This window comes from Podarcis gaigeae (assembly GCF_964106915.1).
Source record: "Podarcis gaigeae genome assembly, chromosome: 4".
NCBI lineage: Eukaryota > Metazoa > Chordata > Lepidosauria > Squamata > Lacertidae > Podarcis > Podarcis gaigeae.
The window spans coordinates 48,805,095-48,822,366 of NC_139677.1; the positions used below are offsets into that span (position 1 = coordinate 48,805,095).

Below are 17,272 nucleotides of genomic sequence, written 5' to 3' on the forward strand. Positions count from 1 at the left end.
TGTCACTTGCTGTCGGGATGCCAGTTCTAGAAATTCTGTTAATCAATCATCAATATCAAGTGGAGAATGGGATTTCCAAGTCCATAAAACCAGCAGCAACTAAGCTTCACAGTTAACTTAAGTTTTGCAGGTTAAACTCATCCTTGCTGTCCTGGTGGAGCACCTCAACTTAACCAATGGCCTACTTACTTACTTACTTACTTACTTACTTACTTACTTACTTATAGTATCTGCTCACTGCCAAGTCAGTGAGTCACTTACTCATGTCAAAGCCGCTTCCCCATCAATAAAAAATTGAGATAATTGTTTTTGTCCTCACTTTAGTGAGCCTAATTTGAAGTTAGCAAAGCAATTGGTGAGCCCTGAATGGAAGCTGTGGGAGATGTGCACAGTATTATTGTGCCTTGGAGGCTTGTCATGAATTCATTACATAGAATAAACCAAAGATGAATACAGATGAGCAATGAAGACGCAATAAGATAAAAATAGTATTTTTGATAGAAAAATAATTCCCAAAGGTTAGTGCTCAGAGAAACGAAAATAAAAGTATGGTGGATGTGAAACTTTTAAAAATACCCCTCATTATTTTCCTTATATTTCTTTCAGTATATCTGTGATGATCCTTTGTTGAGTATTTTTAATTATAATAGCCAAACCTCTTTTCCTGAATGCTCAAAGCACTTCACATTCATTTTATCAGTAATTCTCACAGCAGGCCTATATTCTTATCCCCATGTGTGGAGTACTGAAAAAGAGAGCAATTTATTTAATAAAGAAGGCCCTACAGTCATGTCTGCAAACATGCAGAGATACCTGGTGGCCACCCACCAAGGAGTAATGATGGTGTGAAGAATTTTGCCCTCTATGGAGTGCTATACAATGGCATCCTCTCAGGAAAGATAATTGTAGCTCCGTCCACCCAGACGGACCATTTAGCTCCTTCCTGTCTCACTGGAAGACAGTGAAAAGTCTTACTGCATTTCGGTTTGCCTTTGGGGTCCTGTACATGCTTTAGTCCTGATTCTTTGCTCTTTTATTGCAATGCTGCTTACGCTGTTGTCCTCTCCTACTGATTACTCTACAATCTCAACTCCTGGCATGTTCTCTGGACCTACCTTTGGTTTACCCTCTGATTCCGACTGCTGTTTGAACCTGACTCCTGGAATGTTCTCTGGTCTTGCTTTCTCATTTTGTCCTCTGACCTTAACTACTCAGCATTCTGGGCTCCTGGTTCCCGTCTCACTTCAGTCCAGACTGCTTACCATGGCCAAACCCAACAGCTATTCAGCAACTCCCAGTATGTCACCTTTCCAAACATGGATGCTCACTGGGAGGCAGCTGGGACTTCTGGCAAATAAATAGACTGCAGAGAAGAGAGTTGGGTAGGAATGCATCTCTTCCTAAGAATGTCAGTGGACAGAAGCAGACAAGGATAAGGCACTAGCCCCTTTCATAGCTGTTTAGAGCAGGGAATTTAAGCAGGCGCATGACCAGAGGAGCCCTGTCCTCTTTTGTACTTTATCGCTCTAGGAACAAATGTTTGTGCACTAAAGAGTGTTTTTCGTTGCTCCTTGTTTTTCCTCTGCATCCTGTTGACAGCATTCTGAATGCGACTCAGCCATCAAGCTTCTAAGGCAGGGAGGCTGAAGTAAATTCATCACTAAAGGCTCATGAGGATAGAAGCAACTTGCTGTTGAAGGTGCATGGGACAGATCTCCACAAAGTCCAATGCTGCTGCATGTGTATGGTACATCTGGCCAATTAGAGGATTTCAGCAATGGAAGTGACAAGAAGTAAAGCCTAAATTGATCACTGCAGCAGTTCCATTCCTCTTTCCACAGAGGTGCTACATAAATGGCTTTTGGGTGCTTTAAAGTCCACCAAGTGTAACTTGCTACTGGTATTATAATTATAAGCAGTTTAAACTGTTGCACTGTCACAAGGATATGAATTGGCTGTTTTGGCAGATTTTTTAAAAAATAAAAAATAAAATGCTTCATCTGGTATGAACAGCTCAGGGATAGTCTCTGTCTCCTTATATTTTCATACAGCCCACATATTCTCAAAATGCCTACAGCCAAAACCACAGTAACAAAAACTCCAGGAGGATGCAAAGATATCATTACAGTGGAAACACTGACTTTATTGTGGCATTGTATTTTGCTTTTGAAATGTGGCCTATGAGGCAGATTCCCTTGGCAGGTTTAATTTTCTCACAGCCTGCAGCAATCTGTATGTGAAGTTTAACTTGCTTTTTGCCACATGCTGAAAAATGCATAGCAGACAGTTCATTTGCTCTTTTGAAAGTAAAGGAGCAACTGACTATCAATAATTTCTGAAGCAGTTTTGGCTCAGGATTCTAATTCCTTTATTACCTCTCTAGACTACTAAACGAAACTTGATAATGAACAACCTCACCTCTGATCACAAGCACCCACAACTTCATATGGAGAATGAGAGTTTTGATGGGTACATATAGACATGTCATATAGTGTGCAATGGGTGCTGTGTGAACATGTACTTAACCTTCTCAGGATGAGTTATATGACTTTTCTCTGTAGTTTTGCAGCCTTGCATAGAAACTGGTTTTTAAAGGTATTTCACCCAGAGTACATTCCAAATTTCAGGTTCCCCACCCACTTTGACTGGAAGTCCCATCCCCTTTTGGAATTGCTTTAGGATCCTCCCCTAAAAGTGTTGTAACAAATGATATGTACTATACTATTCTGCACTACAATGAACATGTCGCATAAAGCCACTATAGATTATGATGTAGAAACTCCTCTCTCGGATGCCTCTGATTATGCAAAGAGACTGCAAAACTTACCGAACAACTAGGACTTGAAGACACAGAACAAAACTGATGGACAGTGGATTCAGAGGAGATAAAAACATTCCACGTAACATAATCCACAAATACAGTAGATTCATTGCAAGAAGATGTGGGGCTGGCCAATGGCTTAGGGAGATTTAAGGCTGTTTAGACAAGTTCATGGGGAGCAGGTCTATCATGGCTATTAAGTATGGTGGCTGAATAGAATCTCCGTGTTGACAGGCAGTGTGGCCTTCAAATGCTGTTGGCGAGAGAACAAAAATGGTAGGGGGGATTTGTAGATTTCTTGGAAGCACCTTGCTGGCCGCTGTCAAAAGGAGTCTGATGCAGGAGGCCTTTGGGAATGTTCTAAAAGCAAAGAAACTGGGGAGGTACATGTGGGACACACACTATTTTGGGGTTGTAGATCTTCTTGAGGATACGCAATGTTGTTACATAATAAAGATTATGATGGATAAATTTAATTTGCATATTGATTTTTGTCTCTAAAGTAGTTGATAGAATTCCCTGTGGTAGACTTCTGAACCCTCCGAATTTTACTTCAGGGAAGGGAAAAGGGATGTTTATTTTATCCCTCCTCACTGTATGGTGGTGGGTAGTCTGCAGTTCCATGGGACTCAAGATCAGTCAGAAATTATAAAGTCAAACAGTCAGTTTTATTATGCTTTCCTTCCTCAGTGACAGAATTATATCAATATAGCTGAGAAATAAATGTGCTTTTTTGGTAATTGATTATATGCTGCTGCCAGTATAGATTTGAGATCTGCCTTTGATTCAGTCCCAAGGGATAGATTATAGGCTATATTATATATTTATTCTATTGATAAAAGGTTGCTTTATCTTATTATATACCTGTATGAGAAGACTATGAGCCTGGTGAGATGTGGGTTGGAGAGTAATTGAACCAGACCCATTCCTGCTATTTAGGGTGTTCACCAGGGCTGTATACTTGTTTCTACATTATTTAATCTATACCAAAATGATTTGATTGTAGGTTGCTTGTCACCTGGTTTTTACTCACTCAAATTGTCCAAGTCTAGAAGTCCTTCAATGTATTGTGCAGACAACACAGGTCTTCTGTCTCTAACTAAAGCAGTTCTGCTATTATGACTGTGTGCTTTTATGGCCTATTGTACAGATAACTTGCTGACTCTTAACTCTAGTAAAACGAAGATCATAGTTTTCTCCAGACATGTCTCCTTAAATGGGTTATTGGACAGCAGTCTGTATAACAAGTTAGGATGTTTAGATACTTACAATAGCAGATGGTATGGTGCGGCGACAATGTTCATCTCAACTCTGCTCTGTCATGCTGCTGTTTCTTAATGGGAGGTAGAGGGGTGAAGAGATGAGCTCAGCAAAGTGTAAAGGCAGCAAACTGCAGATGAAGTGGAGTATGGGTGGGCCTTGGTGAGTTTAGTCACCAGTGCTAGAGCTGCACCTTCTTCCTAGATCACATAAAAAATCTAATTAAGCAGACAGTCTGTCCCTTAATAGGCTCTTCCCAGCAGAAAGCAGGAGGAATAGCTCTGTTATACTACAAACTGATAAAAAGCGATACCTGAAAGTACTTGAATCATCCGTTTTCTATCTGAAAGGTCATATGATTTAATATTGCTTATTATTGTTACTTTACCTGCTTTGAGTCTGTGAGACAAGCAGTTGAAAATATTTTAAACAAATGAAGCCCACTCTTGAAGTTTTTTGTTTTTTGTTTTACTATCAAGGAGCTCTTGCTTATGCTGCTTTTAATTGAACAGGGCCGAAGACTTTTAGTTAAGATGGTGTCAGGTCAGAGAGTTGGGTCCAAATCTCCGCAGATCACACAATTTTAATTTTTTTAATTGGTTTTAATTGGTTTTAACTTGTGTCAAACCAATTATTTATCAATTGAACAGAGTCAGAAGTTTTTATAATGCATCAGGAGGTGTAGGTAGGACTGGCAGTTATTAAATATCACATATCTGTTCTTTGAACGATCAGCACAGGAATCAAAACCTACCACACAGTGGATTTGTAACTGGCTGACTGACCGAACCCAAAGGGTGCTCATCAATGGTTCCTCTTCATCCTGGAGAAGAGTGACTAGTGGGGTGCCACAGGGTTCTGTCTTGGGCCCGGTCTTATTCAACATCTTTATCAACGACTTGGATGATGGACTCAAGGGCATCCTGATCAAATTTGCAGATGACACCAAACTGGGAGGGGTGGCTAACACCCCAGAGTTCAGGATCACACTTCAAAATGACCTTGACAGATTAGAGAACTGGGCCAAAACAAACAAGATGAATTTTAACAGGGAGAAATGTAAAGTATTGCACTTGGGCAAAAAAAATGAGAGGCACAAATACAAGATGTGTGACACCTGGCTTGAGAGCAGTACATGTGAAAAGGATCTAGGAGTCTTGGTTGACCACAAACTTGACATGAGCCAACAGTGTGACGCGGCAGCTAAAAAAGCCAATGCAATTCTGGGCTGCATCAATAGGAGTATAGCATCTAGATCAAGGGAAGTAATAGTGCCACTGTATTCTGCTCTGGTCAGACCTCACCTGGAGTACTGTGTCCAGTTCTGGGCACCACAGTTCAAGAAGGACAATGACAAACTGGAACGTGTCCAGAGGAGGGCAACCAAAATGGTCAAAGGCCTGGAAACGATGCCTTATGAGGAACGGCTAAGGGAGCTGGGCATGTTTAGCCTGGAGAAGAGGAGTTAAGGGGTGATATGATAGCCATGTTCAAATATATAAAAGGATGTCACATAGAGGAGGGAGAAAGGTTGTTTTCTGCTGCTCCAGAGAAGCGGACACGGAGCAATGGATCCAAACTACAAGAAAGAAGATTCCACCTAAACATTAGGAAGAACTTCCTGACAGTAAGAGCTGTTCGACAGTGGAATTTGCTGCCAAGGAGTGTGGTGGAGTCTCCTTCTTTGGAGGTCTTTAAGCAGAGGCTTGACAACCATATGTCAGGAGTGCTCTGATGGTGTTTCCTGCTTGGCAGGGGGTTGGACTCGATGGCCCTTGTGGTCTCTTCCAACTCTATGATTCTATGATTCTATGAAAACATGCTGGGGGTTCTCATGTAATGCAGTCCACTTTTGGGGGGGGATTCATGTGCATAGCCTACAGTACAAGCAAAATAGATGCCTTTGCCTAAGATCACAAGATGCAGCTCAAAGAGCTAGGAGTAAAAATCCTTCTGGAAGTTAGGATATATGTTTCTTGCCATGAAAAAAGGTATATTTCCAAGCTGTTCTTCCATTCTGCTCTGTGTCCCCGAGACATTAATTGCTTCTGATGAAAGGAGCAAATTAAGACAGAAAGTTTATTAGATGAGCCACTTGTGGAAATATGTTTGGCTCTTGAGGCCCTTCTATGCAACTGTGGTTAGAATTGGGGTTGCCAACCTGTTTCATCCAGTTGGCGCATTTGGAATTTGAGAAAGTGCTTTGGCTTCCAATCACAAAATGGTGTGTCAAAACACAAAATGGCTGCTGTGTGGGGAAGGCATGGCATGACACAAAATAGCTACCACATCTAAAAGAGCAGAAAAATAGCCAAAATCATAAAATGGTGTAGGCTGCCTCCCAATCAGCCTCCCATCAATGAAAACAAAGAAGGCACATCAGCCATCACCAACATGCTAATAAACCATTTGCAACTCTCCTCTGTTTAGAATGGAAGGGAGAGTGGATGTCCAGTTCTAACATTCAATGAAATCTAGTGGCAGAGTCATTACAATACAGTGGTACCTTGGGTTACATACGCTTCAGGTTACAGACTCCGCTAACCCAGAAATAGTGCTTCAGGTTAAGAACTTTGCTTCAGGATGAGAACAGAAATCGTGCTCCGGCGGCGCGGCAGCAGTGGGAGGCCCCATTAGCTAAAGTGGTGCTTCAGGTTAAGAACAGTTTCAGGTTAAGTACGGACCTCCGGAATGAATTAAGTACTTAACCCAAAGTACCACTGTATATTATGTTAATCTAAAGTGGCCAAGTTTTAAGTTTCAAAGAATTCTTAATCAGGTAGAAGGGCTTTTTTAATCATATTTGTAAGTTGCCTCATGAAGTCTCTCAGTGATATACAGTCAAACAATTAAAGCATCCCTGTTGGAGGCTTAAATGCTTCTGTTCATTGCCTGGAAATTCCTCATTTGTTTTGCTTCTGTTGGTGGCACTGGCAGCACCAATCTTTTGTGATTAATGATGGAACACAGGACAGCATAAAAAGGAAAGTCCTCCTCACTGAGCTCTAGCAATTTGATATTTCAGTCTTCTGGTCTCAGTCGGATAGAACTGGGTCCATACACCTCATTGATCATAGTTCCCCATCACTATTTAGAAAAGTGTTCCTTCCAAAACACAGTTTTAATTCTAGTCATGTACAATACAGTTCTCCAGAAACTGTGGCTTAGCAACTGCCATTCTTTTCAATGAGACGTGGATGTGATTTCCATTCAGCAGAATCTGCATCTTATAACAATAAGCATGCATTTTCCTTTGGAATCAATAGTCATTCCACAAGAAACAAAAGCCCTAGTCAAAACCCAGCACTAACTGAAATGTGCTAATGTGTCTCTTTTACCTGATGTATTTATCTCAGAGATAGTCGTGCCTGTTTTGGTAAATCCCCAGAATCACATATGTGTCTTGAATGAGAGAACTATAGATGTGAGAACAAACATGAAGATCTGCATACTCTGATGCTACCACTGGATGCTGCACATATTTGACCCTTCCTGGAATAATTGGGGCCCAGGATGCAAGATACTGGTCACAGTATCTATCTGTAAAATCTTCCCTTGGGATAGGGTCTATGTAAGGGTTTAGGTTTCTTCATGGGCCACTTAGAAGTGTTCTGAAAGTAGAAGGTGATTGCACTTATGCAGTGATCTAAATTACAAATAAAAAACTTCCCTTATAGGGACTGGAAGGACACTGCTAGGGCATTCAATACTTGCAAGTTGTAAGTGGTGGTGGTGGCCGGGGGAGAAATTTAGTCAGTCTACATAATATGAACCCAAGTAATGAAACAATATATGAACTGAAATGCAGCTATCTTAAAAATTCACATTCCTCTGAACTTTGTAATGCAGTTTTCCAACCAAAAATAAGTGTACAAAATGCATATACAAAGGGGAATATTAATACTAATGCATATGTTACTGAAATGAAAATACAGCAATGCATTATATTAAAGGAAGTAGCTTATGAAATAGGCATGTTAGGCAAGATTGCACACAGAATTGTACAGTAGGAGACATGCACATTAAAATGCTGGTGAATTTATAGTGGAAAGCTCTGCAATAGAGGGAGAGTCGCTTCCTTATTTTGTAAAGATACCAGTTAACTGGTGGCTGCTCCCCGCTGAGCTAGCATGCCTCATGAATGGCATAATAAGTATCATCTGACAGCCCCACCAAAATGCTATTTGTAAGTATCTCACAAGTGAAAGGACTTACTTTAGGAATTGAACCATTTGACTGAGGGGGTGATAAACTGGCCAAACGTGAATGGGATACACTTCTTGTGACTCCTTATGGCTGTGAATGAAATTATTCAGATCTACAGCGTTGTGCTGTCGTTTCCAAGTGGTTCTGCAAGGCCTAATCATGAGAATTCCTCTGGTGACTGTCTAACCAGAGAGAGAGAGAAAGGGAAAGAAAATAATCAGAAGAATTATGTAGAAAGGCGTGAGAGTTGAGACGTTTTCTAGATCTAGGCCAAATGTGGGGAACCTTTGGCCCTCCAGAACTATAGCTCCCATCATCCCTGGCTATTGGCCATGCTTGCTAGTGCTCTTTATCTAGACCAGGGGTCTGCAACCTTTAAGACAAAAAGAGCCACTTGGACCCGTTTCCGAAGAAAAAAAAACTGGGAGCCACAAAACTCATCATTATAAAAATAACTTTTTTGTCACTTTTTTAATTATTTCTTTGTTTGACTCCTCAGAATTACTCCTCCTCATAGAAATAAACGTTAAATTAACAAGTTACCTTTTTGTGTGTGTGTGTTCTTCACTCCCCTTCAAAAGAGTGACCAGCGTACATGCCCCCTTTCAATGCAGTGACCAGCGTACATGCCCCTTACAATGTAGCGGGCGGGCGGGAAGGTGACGGGACAGTGCGTGACTAACGCACACACCGTCCCCATGCAAAGTCACAGCCAGTACAGCGCCCGCCACAGTGGGGAGTGTCGGGGCACACAATGCGCCTCCTCCCCTCACTAGTATCCGCCACGGAGCTGCGGCAAAGGTGTAAAAGAGCCACATGCGGCTCCGGAGCCGCGGGTTGCAGACCCCTGATCTAGACCATCCCAGACGCTCAGAGAATAAAATTCAATTTATTTTGAATATTGCGTTTTATTTCACAACTGTTCTTAACTATGACTCTCAGTAATATAACAAAAATGATATATTATTTATAAGCTGCCCACTTGAATGAGTTGTGCCAGCCATTCTGGGCGGCTTCCAATAAATTAAAACATCAAGCACAGTAAAGCATCAAACATTAAAAACTTCTCTAGACAGGGCTGCCTTCAGATGTCTTCTAAACATTGTTGTTAATTTCCTTGACATCTGACGGGAGGGTGGGCACCACTACTGAGAAGCCCCTCTGCCTGGTTCCCTGTAACCTCGCAATGAGGGAACCAACAAAAGGCCCTCAGCACCTGGATCTCAGTGTCTGGGGATGGAGATGCTCCTTCAGGTATACAGGACTGAAGCCATTTAGGATTTATTTATTTGTTACAGTAAGATACCATCCCTATAACTGAGTTCTCTGGGAAGTTTGCAGACCATTAAAAATGCAAAATACAATGCAGAATTTAAATGATAAAATCAAATGAAACAGATTACGAATAAATCAAATCAGCTAAAACCAATGCAAGCACAACAGCTAAAAACAATTTAAAACCAACATAAACCCAGGAAGGGGAATAACTTAGTGCAAAGTTCTAAAAACACTAAAAGTGATCTACAACTATATTAAAATTATGAGGCTCTGGAGAACAAAAAGGTCTTCACTACATCCGCCTAAAAAGCAATAGCACGAGCACCAGGTGTGGAATGCATTTTGTTGCAACATCAACACATTCCTTGTCATCTTCTTACCTCTGGCTATTTCTTCCATTCTAAGTCCTGACAGTAAAAAAACACACGCCATATTGTGTGCAGAGGATTCTGCTGGGGATTGTGGCTATTAGGTGGGTGCCATATCTTGCAGTAAGGACCAAATGGATACATTGCCACATCCTGAAATCTAACTTTGCCTTTTGATCCATCCCTATGGAAGGAAAAACGTCGTATTTTCAGTTTCTTGCTTCTTCTGCTATCCCCCAGAGCAAATGGATTATGTTGAAAGTCGACTGAACAAAGAGACACTTTGCTCACACCAATAAATTGTGTACATTCCATGAAAAGGAACAGAACAATGTAACATTGGTGTTTTTAGGACAGAAGTGATGGGATACAGTTACTTTTCTACAGCAGCAGAACCTCAGATGTTTGTAGCACCTGATCTTTATGATTTGTGTTTTTGTACTGTAACTTCTCTGTCTTGTCTGAATATGTCTGAAGATGTTCCGAAGGTTGTTCCACCTTTTGTTCCAGCTTTGTACATTTTGGTAACCTGAATCATGAATTTCTCAGAAGCTGATGGGGCACTGTCATCATTCCTAGCCACCTTAGATAATTTCACTTATAACAGCAATCTTGAGCAATTGTACACAGCCGTCTGAGGCTTTGAATTCCTTACCTTTCAAACACTTTGATTTCTGAGCTATGCACTTTGATTTCTGAGCTATGTTTTCTGGCATGCTTCCTAGGCTTTTAACAATTGCCTGATGTACAGAAATTTGTTCGTAGAGGGAAAGTTCTGTTGCACAGCTTTTGCCCTAGAGGAACCACATTGTTGGATCCCACATACTGTACATATACACCTGTAACTCAGGATAATATGTCATGTGTCTGAGGTAGACTATACTCCCCCAAGCTTGTTCCATAATACATCTGCTAGTCTTTAAGATGCCACAAGACTCTTTTTGTTGCTTCTGCTGCAAAAGATGGTAGCAGAGTTACTACTGGGGGGCACTACATTATTGTTACATTTGCTACCATGTGTCAACAGGTTCTACATAGATTTCATATGTGAAGTTGGAGGTGTGAGATTGGTTGCATTATGCACAAATTCAAGAGGTCTTTAAAGTAGATAAGAAGGTTGGATTCCAGGTGGAAAAATCGAAACTAGAGACAGAACTGTTAGAACCAAAAAGTAAACTACTTTCGAGAATGTATAACCTGCTGCTTAAATGGAATACTCAGGATGAGACAGTCAAATCCGCTATGATAAAGTGGGCGCAGGACTTGGGGCATAACATTATGTTTGAAGACTGGGAAAGGTTATGGAACACCGGAATGAAATTTACGGCATGTAGTGCCTTGAAGGAAAACATTATGAAAATGATATACCGGTGGTACATGACCCCAGTCAAGCTTGCTAAGATATATCACCTGTCTGATAATAAATGTTGGAAATGTAAAGAGGCGGAAGGGACATTCTTTCACCTCTGGTGGACCTGCCCGAAAGTGAAGGCCTTTTGGGAAATGATTCATAATGAACTAAAAAAGGTACTTAGATTTACCTTACCTAAGAAACCAGAGGCCTTCCTCCTGGGCATGGTGGACCAGAGAGTGCTTAAGAAGGACAGAATTTTTTTTATGTACGCCACTACAGCAGCAAGGATTCTGATTGCAAAACATTGGAAGACACAAGATTTACCCACACTGGAGGAATGGCAAACGCAGTTGATGGACTACATGGAACTGGCCGAAATGACTGGCAGAATCCGAGACTTGGGAGAAGAAACAATCGAGGAGGAGTGGAAAAAATTTAAGGACTATCTGGAAAAACACTATAAGTTGTATGAATGTTAAAAAAAATGCACCTTTTAGGAAACTCTAGCTTCAGTAATGTTAAACTAAAGAAATGGAAATTAAGGTACAGGAAGGCTGAGATAAGAATAAGGAAATAACTTTATTGTGTTTAAATGAAAATGTACATGATTCGGGTTATAATACATTTGAAATTGGGTAACATGATAAAACGAAGGATACAATAAGTAATGAAATAAGTTAACAAATTGCTGATGTTATGTTCACAGAGAATGCAGGGTTGGAAGGATGCGGGGAAGTCCAATAGATTTGGAAAAAAGAACAAGAAAATTTGTAATCTTCTTATTTTACTTTTATAACATGCTCTTTATTCTTTTTTCTGTATTTTACAAACTCAATAAAAAATATTATTAAAAAAAAAAAGATTTCATATGTGAAGTTGGAATTCATTGAAAATGTGTGGCCCAGTTTCCAGGAAAGGCAATGCTGAAGACGTTAGCAGCAGCAGGACATTCCTAGACTTCTCAAATGATATTCTGCACTGCAGCAGATACCACACTACCAGCATAATGTAAGGAGAGGGTTGGGTGGGCGGTCTAAGGATCGCCTCTTCCTATCAAAGGGAATAAGGATGCAAGAATGCCAGCATCATATACCGTAATCCTGATATTTCGGGGTTCTTAAATGCACGGAGGACCTCCATAGATACAAAAGGCTTACTGCCTGAAACTGTTGCTTTCCAGCTTGTAGAAGACCACTGAATTGGCAATTGGGGGACCAGCAGGAAGAGCTGGTATGTTCATCCTCAATGTGTCCCGTCTCCCCTCCCCCCGGTGTTTACTTGAACTAGCCATGTAACACAAGCAAGCATAGAGCTTTGCTGTGAAGTGGATAGAGAAAAGCAGAGTGGGTATTCAGAGAAGCTTGTGGCGGTGCAGAAGGAAGAGAGCACACTATGGAACACAAGGTGAGAAAAAAAGGGAGTTAATAGAGAGCTGGTTGCAAAGAAAACATGGAGTTGGAACAGTAAGCAAAAACACTAACTTATTGTTATCAGAACAAGGTAGCTTTCTTGAGCAAATGGGAAAGTGGTGCAATCCTGCTGTCCTTGGGTAAAATGGAGATGAAGAAAATTCTAAGCTCAAGGAAAAGTGATTGGAATACAAACATGATTTACCTAGATAAGAACAATAGAGGTTACACGCTTTTATGCTAAATAATGCATGAGGAAATGTGTTGTGGTTTAATGAGTGAAAAAGGATAGCTTAATAGCCTGAGAGCAGCTAAACTTTACTGCAGCTCCAATAAATAATGTTTTATGCATCTATATTTTTTAGATTAAGTAAAATGTTTCCGGGAGTGGGGGAATAGTGACAGCTTTAAGTGCAGGAAAGAAACAAAACAGTGTAATCTTAATTTCACTGGGATAGTTCTACTTTCAAGCTACTTTTTTAAAAAAAGCTATCACCTGGGATCTTTTCCTTCGCCTCCCAGCCTCTCATCTTCAGAGACCAACATTTCCCTGCCTCCCACCCAAGGTCCCTCCATCAACCATCTACTACCCCCATGAGTGCACAATCCTTGGACCCTAATAAAGGCCCGGAGCATAGAACACAAAAGAAGACAGAAAATAAACAGAAATGGGGTGGGCGATGGGGAGAGAAAAAGAAAGAAGCAAGAAGAAGACAGGAAAAGGAAAAGAAAGAAAATAAAAAAGAAACAATCAAAAATAAAAAAGACTTATGAATTTCTATCTGCCAGTTACATAATTAAAAAATATTAGTTAAGACATTCACTCCATAACATTCATCTTCTCCACTTTCTGTTAAACAATATTTCTTTTAAATCCAAGTATCTCAAAATCATTCATTTACTTTTCCCACAAAAATTCCAAGAGGAGATCCCAAATAGTTATTATTAGTAATAAATGTCAACTGTTTTTTTCTTTTATATCAACTTTGCCTCTAGTAATTCCAACAAACATGTCTTCATATTGAGTAATAGTAAATTCATCCATCCGTATCCATGTTAAAAGTCTCTCCACTGTGATCACATATTGAAATTATATTCCATCATTCTTTTATTGTTATATATCTTTTACTTCACACCCATATCAGTATAATCAAATTCCATTTCCTGTTGTATTTCTATTTCCTGTTGTGTTAACCATAGTTTATTGTACATTTTAAATATGAATGTTTATGTTAATGTTTTAATGGGACTGTTTGTTGTGTGTTGTTATTATTGTGCAGTTCAATTACTGTGTATGTTGTAAAAGAATTTTTTATATTTTGTAAATCACTTCAAAGTCTTAACATTAAGTGTTATATAAATTAATAAATAAGAACTAGCACTCCAAGAATTGGGTTGGCTGTTACCAAACACATTGATAATAAATGCCAACTCAAAGTCCTACTTTGAATAATGTCTGATTCTCATTTACTATGAGTTAAAGTGAAATGACTTGGACTCCAGCTCTAGTTTTGATTGACATTTGTGTTGTACCGTAATGACAGCAATGACTGAAATAATTACTTGATCTGTGTGGAGATCAACTAGTTCATTAACTGCAGCTCAATAATGTTGGTTTTAACTTGGTTTCAACTGACCCTGAACAATTTGTAGTAATTCTCAGTCTCCTTATTCTGGAGTATTACTACTGAAGTAAAGTTAACTTGTATGAAGTACAGTAAGTAGCTTCAGGATTGTGGCTCAAAAGTTGTAATATGTTAACAGCGCATTACAACTGTTTGACATGTGCTAGTTTAGTTAAACACATGAGTTTCTGTGAAACATATTTGGTGAAAGCAAGTACAGTGGTATCTCGGGTTAAGCACTTAATTCGTTCCGGAGATCTGTTCTTAACCTGAAATTCTTCTTAACCTGAAGCACCACTTTAGCTAATGGGGCCTCCCGCTGCCGCCGTGCCGCCAAAGCACGATTTCTGTTCCCATCCTGAAGCAAAGTTCTTAACCCGAGATACTATTTCTGGGTTAGCGGAGTCTGTAACCTGAAGCGTCTGTAACCTGAAGTGTCTGTAACCGAAAGTACCACTGTACTTATACCCCCACCTGATCACTAGATCACATGCATTCTTTCCCTGTGTCACACAATCCAGCTTTTCTTACTACCAATGGCAAATGTGACTTTATTCTGTATGAAGAATGCCATTTTCCCCTCATCTCTAAATAAACACATCATTCTCCATTTGGTGGGAGGGGCACAGTTTAGAAGGTATGGTTTTACCTTGCCTTGCAAGGGACCTTTCATGTAGCCACTTCAGGTTATGGCATTTGGGGAAAAGGATGTGCTAAGTGCCCAGCCTGAAGCCAACTGGGCATGCTGTCTATATGTGCATGTAGGGTTCAAATGTTCTCAGGGACATTTGCTGAAGTGGAAGCCTGTGTGTGGCAGATGTAGATGAAAGTGGCATGTCCAACTTTTCTGTACAGAGGGAGACCAACCTGGCCTCATCCACTGACCAGAGTAGGTCACATCCATACCTTACATACTTCTGAGAGGGCTACAGCACCCTTAACAAATTAGTTAACAGTTTTCTTTGGGGGAAGCCATGTGCTTTAGCTGTGTGCTAAATGTGCTTTAAATGTATAGTGTGGGTGTGACCAAAGTCACTGCAGGAAGTTTTCTTCCACCCTCCCTGTGAGAAGGGACAGCCTGGTCTAACTAGCTGTTGTGCTGGGACTGCAGAGGTGAAGGGCAGCACATTTTGGTCTCTGTCCTCAGCCAGGGGACCAGGGGTCATTGGGAGACTGTCTCCCTTCCTTCCCAGGAAATATATAATAGCATGGGGAAAACCAGTCTGGCCTCATTCACTGACCACAGAAGAAGCATCTGCAGGGAATTTCCTTCCCCACTCCAGAAAAAAAGCAGAGACATCACCTTGCCAACAAAGGTCCGTATAGTTAAAGCCATGGTTTTCCCAGTAGTGATGTATGGAAGTGAGAGCTGGACCATAAAGAAGGCTGATCGCCGAAGAATTGATGCTTTTGAATTATGGTGCTGGAGGAGACTCTTGAGAGTCCCATGGACTGCAAGAAGATCAAACCTATCCATTCTTAAGGAAATCAGCCCTGAGTGCTCACTGGAAGGACAGATCCTGAAGCTGAGGCTCCAATATTTTGGCCACCTCATGAGAAGAGAAGACTCCCTGGAAAAGACCCTGATGTTGCGAAAGATGGAGGGCACAAGGAGAAGGGGACGACAGAGGTCGAGATGGTTGGACAGTGTTCTTGAAGCTACAAACATGAGTCTGACCAAACTGCGGGAGGCAGTGGAAGACAGGAGTGCCTGGCGTGCTCTGGTCCATAGGGTCAAGAAGAGTCGGACACGACTAAACAATAACAACAACTCCAGAAAAAACCACTTAGCTCCAACCAAGGCTGCAGAGCTGAAGGGCAGCACACACTGGCCTCTGCTATGATCCAAAATCACTGGGAGAGCCTCCCTCATTGCAAAGGGGACCAACCTGAGGCAGGGCTCTTATTTCCCCCCTCCCTGCCAGAATGAGCAATTACTAGAACTTTTGTAGACTCAGATGCCAACTCTGTGCCCCACATCTACTCTGGAAGCCCTATTACAGGACCTAAAAATGCTTTCCACAACATCAAGAGCTTATTCACCTGCTCATCTTCCAATATGATATATGTCTGCATCTGCCAGCAACGTCGTTCTATTTATGGCCAATATCTATGCAAAAGTATGAATGGATACAAAACTGACATCAGAAAAAGACATTTCAGCTTCCGAGGATCCTAAAGGTGGTGATCAACAGAAAAGGATTACAGCTCCCATCAGCTCCAACCAGCACGGAAAAGGCTAGAGATCATGGGAATTCGTCTCTGCCTGTCTACAATCTCCACCCCCTCCTCGTCAAGTATTTATGTACCTGCAAATCATCATGCACCATCCATCGAATGCTCACACCACATTGTGTAAGGTGCCACAATTACAGCTTGTGCCTCAGTTTATTTCCTCCTTCACCTTCCCAGCCCCTCTTTCCCCCTTTTGTACCCCATGTTTTGTAAGCCTGGGAGCAAAGTCCCTGCTATTATTGATCACTTTGTGTGTGTGGTCTGGATTAAAATACAAATGAACAAATCTCTTTCTTCTTCTTCTTTTTCAGTTAATGAAACGGAAAAGACCAGCCCCCTGTTCCATATTGTCACCGGCACATTCCCCCCCCCCCGCCTCTCTCTCCCTCGCAGGCGCGTCCTACATTCGCCTTCATTCTAATGTAAGAGACGCAGTAAGAGACGCATTTCTTCTTTCTGCGCCACGGCTTGCGTATCTTTTGCATTTAAACAGGCACGACTCCACCGCCACCCCGGGGTCCCCCTTGCTCTTGGCCCTCAGAACCCTTCCTTCCCGAATCCCAACACGTCGATAAAAGAAAAGGGTGGCTGGGGCTGGGGGGTGAAGGGGAACACGCGGGCCCTCTCCGCGCTCCGCCCGCTGCGTTCCTCGGCGCGGCAGGTGGCGAGGCGCGTCGTGCGAACCTTCCCCGCCGCCTTCTCCGCCGCTGTGACCG

The 17,272-nt window shown here is 41.4% G+C and overlaps 1 protein-coding gene across 10 annotated transcripts in view; it reads right to left on the bottom strand.

Annotated features, from left to right (window-relative positions):
* LOC310842510 (uncharacterized protein) overlaps positions 1 to 17,272 on the bottom strand; it is a 148,205-nt gene that overhangs the window by 20,055 nt on the left and 110,878 nt on the right. For 3 of the 10 annotated variants that reach the window (XR_014563117.1, XR_014563118.1, XR_014563119.1), the window contains 4 exons: positions 9,946 to 10,117; positions 8,297 to 8,469; positions 4,091 to 4,154; positions 577 to 745 (listed from right to left, as the gene is read on the bottom strand). Coding sequence is in view for 1 of the 10 variants with exons in the window: in XM_083734635.1 (XP_083590761.1) it covers positions 8,297 to 8,469 (173 nt within the window). In the remaining 9 variants the exon portion in view is untranslated. The other 7 variants (XR_014563122.1, XR_014563123.1, XR_014563121.1 and 4 more) reach the window with 6 other exon arrangements.